This window comes from Bufo bufo, chromosome 6 (genome assembly GCF_905171765.1).
Source record: "Bufo bufo chromosome 6, aBufBuf1.1, whole genome shotgun sequence".
NCBI lineage: Eukaryota > Metazoa > Chordata > Amphibia > Anura > Bufonidae > Bufo > Bufo bufo.
Window position 1 is genome coordinate 313256999 of NC_053394.1, and position 16445 is coordinate 313273443.

At 43.0% G+C, this 16445-nt stretch overlaps 1 protein-coding gene across 3 annotated transcripts in view; it reads right to left on the reverse strand.

The window, feature by feature from the left end:
• The window catches only part of LOC121005428 (signal transducer and activator of transcription 5B), a 218877-nt gene that overhangs the window by 21174 nt on the left and 181258 nt on the right, over positions 1 to 16445 (reverse strand). For all 3 annotated transcript variants that reach the window (XM_040438192.1, XM_040438191.1, XM_040438193.1), the window contains exons 5-9: positions 14802 to 14891; positions 13955 to 14129; positions 7614 to 7744; positions 3304 to 3455; positions 2312 to 2467 (exon numbers count right to left, since the gene is read on the reverse strand). In XM_040438192.1, coding sequence (XP_040294126.1) covers positions 2312 to 2467; positions 3304 to 3455; positions 7614 to 7744; positions 13955 to 14129; positions 14802 to 14891 — 704 coding nt within the window. The remainder of the gene's footprint in view (positions 1 to 2311; positions 2468 to 3303; positions 3456 to 7613; positions 7745 to 13954; positions 14130 to 14801; positions 14892 to 16445) is intronic.

The following is a 16445-nucleotide window of genomic DNA, read 5'->3' on the forward strand; positions in this document are numbered from 1 at the left end:
ATGACTTTGCCCCAGTCCTCAGCAGTCCATTCACCAAACTTTCTGCAGAAGATCAATCTGTCCCTGATGTTTGTTTTTTTTTGAGAGAAGTGGCTTCTTTGCTGCCCTTCTTGACACCAGGCCATCTTCCAAAAGTCTTTGCCTCACTGTGCGTGCAGATGCGCTCACACCTGCCTGCTGCCATTCCTGAGCAAGCTCTGCACTGGTGGCACTCCGATCCCGCAGCTGAATCCTCTTTAGGAGACGATCCTGGCGCTTGCTGGACTTTCTTGGACGCCCTGAAGCCTTCTTAAAGGGTTTCTATCACTTCGTATGACATAATTAGCTGTCAGACACTAGCGATCTGCTAGTGTCTGCTCTGGCCAACCATCCTACTATAATCACTTGTGGGGCAGCGGTTTTGCTAAAAAACTAACTTTTATAAATATGCTAATGAGCCTCTAGGTGCTATGTGGGCGTCATTAGCACCTAGAGGCTCCGTCTACCTTTATACACAGCCGCCGCCCAGCGCGTCCCTCCAGCCCGCCCATGTCCTCCTCCGTGTGACGCAGCGGCCGAATTCTCGCGCATGCGCCGCGCGTGGCTGTATTCGGCGCATTTGAGATGTCTGAGCTCGGAGCGGTCAGACATTCAATGCGCATGCGCGGATGTATTCGGCGCATGCGCATTGAATGTCTGACCGCTCCGAGCTCACATCTCAAATGCGCCGAATACAGCCGCGCACGGCGCATGCGCGAGAATTCGGCCGCTGCGTCACATGGAGGAGGACATGGGCGGGCTGGAGGGACGCGCTGGGCGGCGGCTGTGTATGAAGGTAGACGGAGCCTCTAGGTGCTAATGACGCCCACATAGCACCTAGAGGCTCATTAGCATATTTATAAAAGTTAGTTTTTTAGCAAAACCGCTGCCCCACAAGTGATTATAGTAGGATGGTTGGCCAGAGCAGACACTAGCAGATCGCTAGTGTCTGACAGCTAATTATGTCATACCAAGTGATAGAAACCCTTTAACAAGAATTGAACCTCTTTCCTTGAAGTTCTTGATGATCCTATAAATTGTTGATTGAGGTGCAATATTAGTAGCCACAATATCCTTGCCTGTGAAGCCATTTTTATGCAACGCAATGATGGCTGCACACGTTTCTTTGCAGGTCACCATGGTTAACAATGGAAGAACAATGATTTGAAGCATCACCCTCCTTTTAACATGTCAAGTCTGCCATTTTAACCCAATCAGCCTGACATAATGATCTCCAGCCTTGTGCTCGTCAACATTCTCACCTGAGTTAACAAGACGATTACTGAAATGATCTCAGCAGGTCCTTTAATGACAGCAATGAAATGCAGTGGAAAGTTTTTTTTGGGATTAAGTTAATTTTCATGGCAAAGAAGGACTATGCAATTCATCTGATCACTCTTCATAACATTCTGGAGTATATGCAAATTGCTATTATAAAAACTTAAGCAGCAACTTTTCCAATTTCCAATATTTATGTAATTCTCTAAACTTTTGGCCACGACTGTACATTTCAAAAACGGTTCTCCAGCCCGATTTCCATAGTGAAAATGCATTTAAAGGGACTTTTCCATCCAAAAGGGGTATTTTTATCTCAATATTCACGGGCAAATAATTTTTATGAATTTTTGGCAGTTTTTCATTTCAGCTGTACTATACCACTGAAAAATAAATATTGTCCTTCTGTAGCAGTCAGCACAGAAAGATAAAACTCCTATATAGATAGGAATCCCATCCCAATCCCATTTTATTTCTGCAAGGGGGAAACATTGTCCCTATAATAGTATGAAAGTATATGATGGTATAATTTGGATAACAGTATGAAAGTTCTATTGTTCTCTTAATAGATGGAGATAAAGATGTTCACAGCAGAGCATTGCACTTATCAGTGTAATGTGTAGTCACTCATCTCCTTCCCACTTCCCACAGTGGATGGTCTGACAGAGAGTCAAGTGAGACTGTTTGCTGTACTAAAAGTCCAAATAAAGGAGGAAGTTAAAGAGTCAAGAAAGGAAGTAGAATACATGGAGCGAGTTCCAAAAATTATATCCAAAAAACAATCCTACCATTTTTTGTAACAAAAATTGACATAGAATATTCATATATAGGCTATTACTATGCGATTAAAAAAAGGAGATGACTAAGCCACCACCCTTCTTCAAATACTACTCTAATAACCTTCCATGGCCACATAAACCACACACAGTGACAAGCTTTCTGACAACACTGCATGCTTTCCTTTATCATGTTAGAGCTGAAACAAAACCTGAGGAACACCTGGTAAGTTAGATGTTACCTGGTTACTAAAGCAGAGATGATATCTGTGATGGTGGCATTCAGCTCTGCAAGTAGCTCTTCCACAGGCCCAGGAATAGGCAGCTGTTGGCACAGGTGCTCTGCCCGTCTTATCTGCTGTCGGTTCTGCCAGATTATTTCTGCAAGTTTTTCACACCTGTTAAGAGGAGAGGTGGGGTAGTACACATCAGTACATTTGAATGGATGGAATTAGAACAAGTCAATAGCTTTTTCTGTGATGATGGTTCCTCAGGAAAACAACTTTTCTATTTAGTCCTATGGACATCACAGAAGAGGTTCCCTGCTCCGCACCCCCAACCCATGAGCCAGAACAAAGAATCACACTGTACAAGAGGAGCTCCCATTCTGGAGAAAGCAAACAATCCTTATAGGATATGAAAGGTCTTTCATCTAAATGACTGCCATGTAATACTACATTTACCCTGTTGATGGTGCTGGACAGAGTTGACTGGTCCACAGAGCACTTATTGAAAAGAGTCATTTCTGATGAGACAACCCCTTCACATTCCTCCAGTAGGTAATACTATACCTGCATTGTTCAGAAGGGAGAGACATTAAAGAGGTTGTGCCGTGTCAGGATATGGATGACCATTTTCAGAGTAGGTAATCAATATCAGAACAGCGAGGGTCCAACTCCCGCTACACTCCCAGAAGAGCAGTTGGGAGGAGTCACTGTACTCATGTGAGCGCTGCATCCTTTTCAAGGGAGTCTAGCTTGTAGCAGCGGTGCAGTGTAATTATTAACTATTAACTTGCATAAGAAAAAAAAAATCTGTGCCCAAAATGTAACTTTCACACAGTCACGAAGCACAAGACAATATGTCATAAACAAAGAAAAATGTTATGGAGGACATCTATCAGCTTATGATGATCTTCAGCCCAGAACCTCACACAATTTATCTACATAATCCCATGAACAAAGACCTTATTAGTTGTAGAACAAATACAAAAGCAATGCCAGAAGACACAAACCATGTCTGTAAAAGGTCTAAGCTGCCTTCTGGAGGACCGCCGTTTCCTGAAAGCTGTTGCCGTCTCTTCCACTGGATGAGCTCATCATCCAAGATGATTGTTTGCTGCTTGCGTAAAAGCTGCAGGGTCTTTTGGTGTTTTTCTGACAAATCCTGAAGAAACAAAATGAATCTGTGTACAACTGAACTAGGAAAGAGCAGAGATCTAAATGTATACATTAAAAGTAATACAGAATTATATACTGTCTGCTCAGCTCCTCCTGCTATATAACATGCTGCCTGCAGACTGCACTGCATTTTGTGGTGACAGGTGCTCTTTACAGGGAAACTTAATTTAAATAAATATCTGACGTGCCACAGTGATGTGTGAAGTTTTGTTCACTTATGATTAAAGGGGTTGTCCCACGAAAAATATTCTACAGTTTTTAAACCAGCACCTGGATCTGAATTCTTTTGTAACTGCATGTAATTAAAAATATAACATAGCTACTGAGTTATTTAATAAAATGTATCTGTATAGCGCCATCTGCTGTTTGTTTTCTTTTGCATTTCTTTGACCTGCTCACTGAGATGGCCACACATGCTCAGTTTCTTCCTTCAGCTGTCTCCTGAGCTGTGATAGGGAGAACATGGACACGCCCCCTTAGCTGCAGCAGAACAGACACTCCCCTTGAGCTGTCAGCAGAGCAATGAATGAGGAGATCTCTGGATCCATGTGAGGTACAGGGCTGGTTCTAGCTTTGTTAGAAAGAGACTGTCATGTAATATATGATGTCTGATTTTCATGTTTTACATTAGTCATGGGATAACCCCTTTTAAAGGGGTTGTCTCTCTTCCTCAAATGGCATTTATCATGTAGAGAAAGTTAATACCAGGCCCTTACTAATATTGCCTCCTCTGCTGGCTTGATTCATTTTTCCATCACATTATACACTGCTCAATTCCAGGGGTTATGATCATCCTGCAATCCAGCAGCAGTGGTCATGCTTTCACACTATAGAAAAAGGTGCCCACCCCTCTGGCGGCCGGGACCACGGGAGTGTGCATAGGCCGCACCTTTTCCTATAGTGTGCAAGCACGGACAATGCTACAATGCTGCTGGATTGCAGGGTGGTCGTAACCATGGAAACGAGAAGTGTATGGGAAAATGAATCAAGCCAGCAAAGGAGACAATATGGATAATCACAATATATTAGTAAGTGTCTTGTATTAACTTTTTGTACATGATAAATGCCGCTTGCTGAAGTGACACAACCCATTTAAGTTCTTGGTTTACGGTTATTTTAACAACCTTCTAGCATGTCATTGTAACACATCACATTGATTGGTAGGGTCTGAGTGCCAGGACCCCGACTAATCGTCAAAAAGAGGGGCAAAAGTACACAGCTGAGCATTGAGCCTGTTCCATTGTTTGGCTCTGCTTGGCTCCCCGAGTAAGCAGTGTACGCTCAATTGAAACAAAGAGGCACAACGCACAGCACCCTGACCCCCACAAATCAAAGCTTCTGAAATGTCACTATGACCTCGCATATCGTCATCGCAATTTTTAGGGCCCTAATCGCACAAAATTCCCATATTGTGCAGCCCTAATATATTATATATATATATATATATATATATATATATATATATATATATATATATATATATATATACAGTCATGTGAAAAAATTAGGACACCCTTTGAAAGCATGTGGTTTTTTGTAACATTTTTAATAAATGGTTATTTCATCTCCGTTTCAACAATACAGAGAGATTAAAGTAATCCGACTAAACAAAGAAAACTGAAGAAAAGTCTTTTCAAGATCTTCTGTAAATGTCATTCTACAAAAATGCCTATTCTAACTGAGGAAAAAGATAGGACACCCTTGCCCCTAATAGCGAGTGTTACCTCCTTTGGCTGAAATAACTGCAGTGAGACGGTTCTTGTAGCCATCTACCAGTCTTCGACATCGGTCTGAGGAAATTTTACCCCACTCCTCAATGCAGAACTTTTTCAGCTGTGAGATGTTTGAGGGGTTTCTTGCACGTACAGCCCTTTTCAAGTCACCCCACAGCATCTCAATGGGATTCAAATCTGGACTTTGACTTGGCCATTCCAGGACTCTCCATTTCTTCTTTTTCAGCCAATCTTTGGTTGATTTACTAGTATGTTTTGGGTCATTGTCATGTTGCATGGTCCAGTTCCGCTTCAGCTTTAATTTTCTAACTGATGGTCTCACATGTTCTTCAAGCACCTTCTGATACACAGTAGAATTCATCGTGGATTCTATGATGGTGAGCTGACCAGGTCCTGCTGCAGCAAAGCAGCCCCAAACCATGACACTTCCACCTCCATGCTTCACAGTTGGTATGAGGTTCTTTTCTTGGAATGCTGTGTTTGGTTTACGCCAAACATGTCCTCTGCTGTTGTGTCCAAATAATTCAATTTTGGACTCATCTGTCCAAAGAACATTATTCCAGAAGTCCTGGTCTTTGTCAACTTTATCGCTGGCAAATGTCAGTCTGGCCTCGATGTTTCTCTTGGAAAGCAAAGGTTTCCTCCTTGCACACCTCCCATGCAAGTTAAACTTGTACAGTCTCTTTCTGATTGTAGAGGCATGTACTTCTACATCAACAGTAGCCAGAGCCTGCTGTAGTTCTCGAGATGACACTTTAGGGTTTTTGGATACCTCTTTTAGCATCTTGCGGTCTGCTCTTGGGGTGAACTTGCTGGGGCGACCAGTCCTGGGCATGTTGGCAGTTGTTTTGAAAGCCCTCCACTTGTAGACTATCTTCCGGACAGTGGAATGGCTGATTTCAAAATCTTTTGAGATCTTTTTAAATCCCTTCCCAGACTCATAGGCTGCTACAATCTTTTTTCTGAAGTCCTCTGACAGCTCTTTTGCTCTCACCATGGTGCTCACTCTCACTTCAACAGTCAGGAGCACACCAAACTAAATGTCTGAGGTTTAAATAGGGCAAGCCTCATTCAACATGCAGAGTAACGATCTACTAATTATGTGCACCTGGTGTGATATACCTGTGTGAGATCTGAGCCAATTTAAGAGGGAATACATGTGAGGGTGTCCTATCTTTTTCCTCAGTTAGAATAGGCATTTTTGTAGAATGACATTTACAGAAGATCTTGAAAAGACTTTTCTTCAGTTTTCTTTGTTTAGTTGGATTACTTTAATCTCTCTGTATTGTTGAAACGGAGATGAAATAACCATTTATTAAAAATGTTACAAAAAACCACATGCTTTCAAAGGGTGTCCTAATTTTTTCACATGACTGTATATATATCTCTCTCACTTTAGAAACTGCATGTACCAAAAAAAATGTCAAGAATGGGGGAAATCTCTCAGTATTGAATGGGTTAGTGGAGAAACTGCTGGAAGATATTTTCTTTATTTATTGTTCATTTTAAAAAAAATTAAGAAAATAAATAAAATCGCTAAAAGCTGAGCATACATATAGATCAAAAGCTATCAAACCCATCAATTTCAGCAGGTTCTTCCCCCCGTGGCAGATGTAAGGGAAAACAAGGATCAGGCAGCTGGACTTTAACATGCCTGATTCTGCATTACCTAAGACAGGAATTAGCAACCTCCAGCAGTCCGGCAGTTCTGAAGTTACAACTCCCAGAATGCTCTATTTTCTTCTATGGGAATTACAAGAGCAGCTGATCCGGTGCGTATGCTGGCAATTGCAGTTTCACAGCAGCCGGAGTGCCGAAGACTGTGCTGGCAGCTATCGAATGAGAATGACCGGCCTTAGGGCCTCACAATCATAATAATCAGTGACCCATTTTTATTGACTGAATTTGCATTCACATTTTGATTGCTTCTGAGTAATTATTATATGTATTTGGGGTCTGTAGAAATCACTATGGCCACCTTTTAGCACATTTTGGAACTCTACTGGAGCATCCTCACTACATATACTGGCTCAGTAGCGGGACGCCACTGCATGCTGCTGATACTGCCAGAGCCATCAGGTCACTAGGAGTCAAGCTATAGTAGGTGCAAAAGCCATGCCAGCTACAGACGGGGGTAACATAATGTACAAGCCTAATGAGGGGCTGGAAGGAAAGCTTGACATTTCCTCCGCTATTGGACAGCTCCTGTTGCCAATTTATGAGATACCATATAATCCCCTCATATTTTACTTCCAAACTAAACTTTCTCTAGAGCTAGTTCGAAGCAAGGCATAACTGCTACTATTCACAAGCATTCCTCTTCAGGTCTCATAAATGGTGAGAAAAAACAAGGACTTTATGAGCTGCTGTTTTGACAGCCATCTTCCTCTTCCTCCATGATAAGACATTACCAGTCTGTACTGCTGCAGAGTCTGGGCCTCTCGCTGTAGCCAGGCCTCTAAGGAGGTCTGCCGCTGCTGTAACGTGGCTTCACGGGGCATGCGTTCTTGAGGGCTCAGCTGTGACAGCTGCGAAAACTGAGCTGCGAGAGGTAATAAAAAACAGACAATACTTTAGAAACATCCAGCATACAACCCTTTTCACTGCATATGAATACAAATATATAATGTATACCGCCATGCTACTCCATAAATAGGATCCGTGTATTGGTAAATGATGTGTTCCTCTATGGCTCCAGCTCCCACTATATTGTGAATAGAGGCTAGTACAGTATGTAGAGATTCAGACCAGCTTTATAAGCTATAGTGCTCTTCATCCTGAGCTTCCTGGTTTATGTATTTAGTGCTAGAACTGGCAGAATCTATTGTGAAATCTAAACAGGCAGAGCATTTGGGGTGAAAAGCAGCATCAGAGCTTTAATAACTGATGATGATGACACTGACAAGTTACTTCAAGTAGCTCTTAAAGGAGTATTCCCATCTTGGCGTTTTATGGCCGGGTGCACCCTGCTGTATCTGTAACTTCCATGGCAGTGAACGGAACAGCAGAGCACAGCAAACTACACAGTCTCCGTAACAAAGAAGCTTCCTGTGCCACGCTGTTTGCATAGCTGTAATTCACTGCTCTAGGAGTTACACAAACAGTGGAGTGCAGCCAGCTTGGATGTTTTCTTAACTCCAGCCACCCCTGGCCTCCGCTTACTCAGATTATCCCCATCTTGGCCATGAAAGCCAACAATGTCAATTTAAACATGTCCAAAAGACTACTACTTTATGAAGAACATCCTTAACCTAGGCCAGATTTTCCTTTGTATGGTACCACCATCCACCCATCTAGAAGACAAGATTTCATCCTCAGAGATTTCATTTTATCATGAAAAACACATCTGATAGCCGGAAACTCCCCTATAAAAACAGAAGGGTCCCAGGTCCAGGTAGCCATACACAAAAGGACACCGCTCTATTAAAATCAATGAGTCAGATTTATCATTTGATTACTCCAGTTTTCGGTTATGAAAAAATCGCAAACTGCCCTTTTTCGATGCCACTTGTCCAAACATTTTTGCACAAATGTAGTTTCTCCCCTGGCCTCGCCACTTTCCCAAAAAAGGGGGCGTGGCAGCACAGACGTCCCCGACACATTTATCATCATCTACCTAGTTTTATGGCATAGAAGAACACTGAAATCTACGCCAGCCAAGAACTGGAGTGGATTTTAGTTCAGGTGCAAAGACTGCCAGATGCTGTGCCTAATTTATGACGAAGCCTATGTCTCATCATAATTTAGGTGCAACATCCGACAGAGCCAGGCTATGATAAATCAGAAAAAGTGAGAGAACTCCTTTAAAAGGGATTAAAAGCGTTGTCTCACTTCAGAAAATTGCATTTATCATATAAATAAGGGTAACACAAGGCACTAATGTATTGTTATTGTCCATATTGCCTCCTCTGTTTGATTCATTTTTCCATCACATTATACACTGCTTGTATCTAGGGTTTACAACCACCGTTGCAGGGCAGATCAGAGGTGGCCAGGATGGCAGCTGTTGTGCATGCGTTCTCTCACTGACCCGGACAGCGCTTTTTCCCATAGTGTGCAAGCATGACCACCACAAATGAATCCAGCCAGCAAAGGAGGCGATATGGACAATCACAATACATTAGTAAGTGCATTTTATTAACTTTGTCTACATTTGCTGAAGTGAGACAACCAGGGATGAGTGAACCCGACGTTTTTAGGTTTGGCGTTCGGGCGGTGGAGGAATTCCGGAATATAACCGAATTCTATAATGGAAGGCAAAGAGGCATTCCGTCATTATAGAAGTCTATGGGCAGCATAACAGATCCGTCTGGTTTCCGTTATGCAGGCCAGGACTTTGTTTTCCGTCCTGCATGACGGAAACCAGACGGATCCGTTATGCAGCCCATAGACTATTATGACGGAATGATTCTTAAAGGGGTTGTCCGAGTTATGAAAACAAATATAAAGCACTGTAAATCTGATGGGCAGCAATATATAACTTAGGCTACTTTCACACTAGCGTTTTAGTTTTCCGGTATTGAGATACGTCATAGGGGCTCAATACCGGAAAAAAACGCTTCAGTTTTGTCCCCATTCATTGGAAATGGGGACAAAACTGAACGGAATGCTCCAAAATGAATTCTGTTCCGCTTAATTGCGTTCCCAGACCGGAGACCAAACCGCAACATGTTGCAGTTTGCTTTCCGTCCTGGGATGCGGAGCAAGACTGAGGCGGCATGACTCCCAATGCAAGTCAATGGAGACGGATCTGTTTTCTCTGACACAATAGAAAACTGATCCGTCCCCCATTGACTTTCAGTGGAGTTCACGATGGATCAGTCTTGGCTATGTTAAAGATAATACAACCGGATCGGTTCATAACGGATGCAGATGGTTGTATTATCAGTAACTGAAGCGTTTTGGCTGAACCCTGCCGGATCCAGCAAAAATGCTAGTGTGAAAGTAGCCTAAGCTAAGCAAGTTTTAGGGAAAAAAATATATATATTTTCATATTTTCCTGGTTCTCTTCTGGCCCTTTGTTTACCTGCAATAACAACTAATCTCTGAGGTTTTCCTCATGAATATTTGTGCTCTTCCCCCTGCTCTGCTAAGGGATTGAATACAAGACCTGCCCTGAGAGACATGTCTGACTGCTGGGAGACTCAGCAGCATGTTGTATGTGTAGCACTACAAGTCCCAGCTGTACAATGACACTGCTGATACACACAGGATTTTCCCCCTACCTGTTCTTGTGCAATGCTCTGCAGAACTCCACTAGTCTGTCAGCTCCTTTGCCCAGCATTTGTCTCCTCACTGCCTGCAGCTACTCGGTAAAGACTTCAGCCCTGATTCTGTGCTACTGAAGGGGTTTAAGTTTTTTTCTTAAGAATCCAGGAAGAGAGCAGGCAGCAGCAGATAGCAGTGCATGGGGGCGTGGCCTGCACAGTAACATCTCGTGTACAGACTCCTATCTGCTCTCTCCGGCTTGTGCATTATCAGAGCAGGGAAAGAATCTGACATCACAGGTCATGTGACCCTCAGTGAAATCTGAGAAAGCAGCAACTGGAGATAAAGTAAGTGCATTGTAAAGGCCTTACATTTGCCTGGTTAGAAACAATACAAAGAACAAAACCCCTTTAAAGGCCATTTTGCCTTCCGTCATAGAATTCCGTTATATTCCGTGCTAACGGAATCCATAACGGAAATCCTCCACCGCTCGAATAGCGAACCTGAAAATGTCAGGTTCGCTCATCCCTAGAGAAAACTCCTTTAACATAAAAGCACGTCAATATGAAAAGAAGCAGACATCACAACCTGGGCCTGCAAGTGATTTTTAAAAGGTAATAATTTGGCATGGACTATGACCAATAGTGAAATACAGCAATCACCATGATCTAGCTAGTGAGGTCCCAGTAGAAAGACTGAGAAGCCATGATTTACCCCGTATTGTGTGACGGGCACGGTAGCATATGTTTAGGGCTGTTCATTTACCCTCCGCACAGCACTGCGTGTTGATGGTGTTTAGAGGCAGCCACGCCAGCCTACCTATCTCACCACTGCGTGCTCTCCACGCGCTCAAGCTAGGCAATGCACGCCTGACACAGGTTATGACCGAGGCAATCTCTGATGGAGTTTAATTATTCCTGGCGAGGTTTAACGATGGTAAATCCATCAAGCTTCTGAGAGCAGCGCAGGGTATGCAATTAAGCTCCCATAATAGGCACCTTTATTTAGAGCGGCTCGGTGGGTAATTGTTGTCAAAATGATAGTAATTATAAAAATGCAAATAATCGATGTAAAAGTAACAAATTACGCATGACGAAGGAAGGACTAAAAATGCCTCTGAATTACGACTCGGTCCAAAAGATTCTATTTCATAGGCTTTAAACATGGGGGGAAAAAACTTTGCCATGGTCCCTATGTTTCACTAATGGAAGCCATTCTCCAATAACCGCATATTCCCTAATATGTACAAGAAATGCATGAATATAGATGGCTGTGTACTGAGCTACAGATTTCTAATTGGGGAGGAGGCTTGCCTTATATAGTTTATGTGCACAATAGTCCCCCTTCCTAGAGAAGCATGCATATGATATGAAGGAATAAGGCTTGTTTCCTAGTACTGTCAATGCAAGGCTGACCCGATTAGGGCAAGGAGCTGGACCATGCAGGGAGGTCTTTTCTGGAGATAGAGCATTTCTGACAATCAGAAGTTATTGCTGTTTCACGCTGATGTGTGAAAATCTCAAAGCAATGATGCCATTATTTACATCCTGTTAGATTAATGAAGGATAAGAGCTTACATTTCATGGCCTGCTTGGCAATCTGTCCCTGCGTACCCCGACACCGTCCAATCAGCGCTGACAGCCACAAATTCTACAGGACACAACCCATTGACAATGGAATACAGACCCGTTCATTACAATGAGGCTGCAAAAAATGCGGACAAGTGCTGTCCGCATCCGTATTTCTGTTCTGCAGCAATGCAAAAAAGATAGAACATGTCCTATTCTTGTCCATTTTACGGAAAGGAATAGGCACTGATACAACGGGTCCGCAAAAAAACTGATGCAACACGGAGGTCATCTGTATTTTTTGCGGACCATAAAATGCATAAGATCGTGTGAATGCACTTTTTAGGGACCCTATTGAGGAGTTCAGATAACAGAGGCTATCCTATGTTCAGGACCTTATCTTTTGTCCAGGGTATAATAATACAGAGCATCTCATGCTCTGGAGGACCTGGCCTGTTCTGCACTATTCATATAATGTATTATATTCAGCATTCTCCTAGTCCCATAGGTAAACGGAGTGCTGGACCGACATGTGAACTACTGCTCCTTTCAAACCTGAAACTTTGGGACACCCATTCTTGAGATCGCTGGGGGACACCAGCATTATAAATGTTTCACCTATCCTGCAGACAATAATGCTCTTTGTGGGATGACCCCTTTAACATGATGACATTACAAGGCAGAGAGCCTTAAAGAGCAATCCCCAACATTGCCTGTGAAGGCTCTCAGTCATCCAGGTCCTGATATATCAGAAGTAATAAGTTAGACCAATTGGACTTGTCTTTTTAATTGAAGACGTTTTGCTAGTCATTCAACAGGCTTTCTCAATTAGAATAACCTGTACTAAGAATCTCCAGCATTAAATACTGGTGACTAGTGCTTCAGTCATGGAGACAAGATGTTGATTGCATTTGCAACATTCTATTACTGGAAATGCTTCCTTTAGCTGTGGCAGCCATTTGAGAATATCTTTGGTCTCCCTTTAGACCAGTATACATTTCTGCAGTTGGATCATTTATAATCTGCTGTAAAATACACAGCCTGCTGACTGGCTATCAGGGAAATTGTGGAAAGGAGCTATGGCAGCCCAAAATGCTCCTGCCATGTAGAGAAACAGTAATGGTAGTAACCAGGGGGTGCTTGGTTACTTAACGAGGCCCTGGAAAAAATAATGTAAAAGTGACCACTAGTGATGAGCAAATCGATTCGTCTCATCAAAAAAAAATAAGAGTTCTTCACCTGACATTTCGCCCAGCCCTAACAATCTTGTGCCCGTGCCAATGCTCTGATTAGTAGCGCATGCGCAGAGACTTTGTTTCTGTTACTGGAGAAGCGACTATGCATGTGCCACTATACTTCCGGTAGTGGAAGCAGGGCCACTCTACTTGCACCACTACTCTGAGAAGTGGCCCAGGTGTGAGATTGCCAGAGCGGGGCAAGATGTCCAGTCTGTCAATCAAGTGGGGGTGCCTTCAGCAGCGAGGACAGACCCTCATAGGAGAACAACTCGACAAAATCGATTTGTAAAAATGGATTCACTCATCTCTAGTGACACATATTGTAGGTGGGTCCAAACTGGCAACAGGCATGGTCAACACAAGAAGGTGGGATCAGCCATAGCCACAGTGGGCATAGGGGTGGCCAATGCAAATACACAATGCAATACTCTTTAATTACAGAGCTCCCCGAACTTTAAATACAGCTCTATAGTGAAATATGGGAGCACCATCATTTTATATACAGTCCTACAGTGACATTACATATGTAGTCCTATAGTGAGACAAGTAGCACATAACTATACATATTGATATATAGAGCACTACAATGAGAACTATTGACTAATAACATAGCACAAGGAAATCAGAATTCAAGCAATTCCCTTAAGTAAACTTATACTGACCGCACATTTTAAAGCAACATTTAAACCCAGCACAATTCCCTGAACAGTGTAAAAATGGTTAAGAAGACATACTTACCCTGAATTCTCAGGCTCTCCTGATACTGGATAATGAAATACTCTTGTGTCTGTTGTAACTTCTTGAGTCCACTTTCTGTGTCCTGAGTAATAAGTCTCAGCTCTTCAAATGTCTGATTAATCTGAAGGTGCTTCTGAGACAGGGTGTCCACAAGGCCACCAACCGGCGAACTGGACTGTAGGAGGAATCAGCGCCATTACAAACACAATATGTGAATAACTGTGTGGAATCATTGCAGTTAATGGTATTCTCCTATAAACATGTATCACCTATCCACAGAAAAGGCGTTATTGTTGGGGGTCCGACTGCTGGGACCCTCACCGATCACAAGAAAGGGGGTGCCAGTGATAGGCTGCTGTTCTCTCATGGAGTCTGGCACATACTTGCTGCAGTGTCAGAAACAAAGCCTGCCAGGGCACTGGCATGAATGGTGGTTGATTAAGCAGGTATCGTTTCTTGTGTGAATGGAGTAGTAGTGTGCATTCCTGATCACCACTACATTCACCTCTGTGGGATTGAAGGAGATAGCCAGGCGTTGCGCTTAGCAGTCCCAAGGACAGTACAGTAAATGGAATGGTGGTCATTCATGTGCCCCACTGCTCCATTCATATAGAGGACATAGGGAACCCCCATTCTCATGCTTGATGGGGATACTAGCGGTCGGACCCCTAGCGGTCATACATTCATCACTTCTCTTGTTCATAGGTGACAACTGTTGTTGATGAGAAAACCCCTTTAAGTAACGTAGGAAATAGGACGCCGCCATATTCACAAGCCTGAGAAAACTGTGTACAAACTAAAAAAGTTGAAATACGCCTTGGAGAATTTGGAATAAGCATAGACTTACGTTAGAGGCTTCACGCACTAGTCTTTGCTCATGGTATAAGATATGTCGAATGCATCGAACCAGCTCCATAGGACATCGTTCGTACGTATTCTACATGGAGAGTGAAGAAATAGTTACTTTAGAACAAATGACAACCTGGGAAAAAAATGATTTTTTTCACATTAAAGGGGTATTCCAGATTTTGCATAGAATTTTTAATTGTATGATTTGTGTAAGTTTCACCCCTGGTTCTCTATCAATCAGCAGAACTTATTTAGACTAGGCCGAGTTCACACTTCAGTTATTTGGCCAGTGATTTCCATCAGTTATTGTGAGCCAAAATCAGGTGCGGGTCAAAAACACAGAACAGGTGCAGATCTTTCCCTTATACCTCATCTCAGAGTAGGCGTCACCATGCGTTTTGGCTCACAGTAACTGATGGAAATAACTGACTAAATAATTAGTGTGAACTCAGCTTTACTGGTGTGCCGCAGCACATTTACTGCAGTACCGAAAATGGAGACTAGTGAACTGGGCTGCATTATAACACCTGGCACAACACTACATTCATAGGGATGATGCTGTGCCACTGCTCTGTTATTCTCCCGACTGGTGGGGGTGATGGAGTTTAGGCCTCTATCAAACATACATTGATGGTTTACCCTAAAATAGGCTGTCAATATAAAACCCAGAAAAAAAAACCTTTAAAAATACTTGGTTTAACAGTTTTACCAGCTGAAAAATACTCCCAAATAGGTGCAAAGGGAGAGATTTATCAAACTGGTGTAAAGTAGAACTGGCTTAGTTGCCCAGAGCAACCAGATTCCTCCTTTCATTTTCCAAAAGAGCTTTGAAAAATGAAAGGTGGAATCTGATTGGTTGCTATGGGCAGCTAAGCCAGTTCTACTTTACACCAGTTTGATAATTCTCCCCAAAGTAGCAAAAAACGGTCCATGACTAGATGTTAGTGTTGTTTTCTGCACCGGTTAAAAAAGAGCTATCCAGGCTTTTACAATGCATGACCTATCCACAGGATAGGCCATCAATAGTAGATTGGAGTGGGTCCAACCCTTAGCACTCCTGCCAATAACTGTTTGAAGGGGCCACAGTGCTCAGGGGTGGCACAAAACAGCAATATCACTGCTGCAAAAAGTGGGGCGATCTGCAATACAAACCAATGTTCAGACTAGCATAAACAAGGCTGGCTGCGGCAGACACCCTTCAAACAGGTGATCGGCATGGGGTGCTGAGAGAGAGAAGCCCAGCAAACTGATATGGGTGACCTACCCTTTAATTTAAATGCAGTATTGTGACAATACACCATTTTGCACTCAACTTTGATTTACAGGATGAGATCAAAGGGGTTTCTCCATGAACTTTATATTGATTGCCTATCCTTAGGCAGACGCCTGACAACCCAGCTGATCAGTAGCTCTGGTGCCAGAAATTGGCACAGGACCTACTGTACACAGCCCGCATACTGCCTCCATAAGCAGAGGTTCACTGCTTACATGCTCCCCACCTCTCTGGTCCTCCATGATGCCTCCGCTATGTTCAAGTTCTGGTCCCCAGCTTGTTTTCTTCCGGAGCTGCATGGGCATGGTCACATGCAGCGCTGCAGCCAATTATTGAGCTGATTCTCGTCATGTCCACTGCACGAAACAC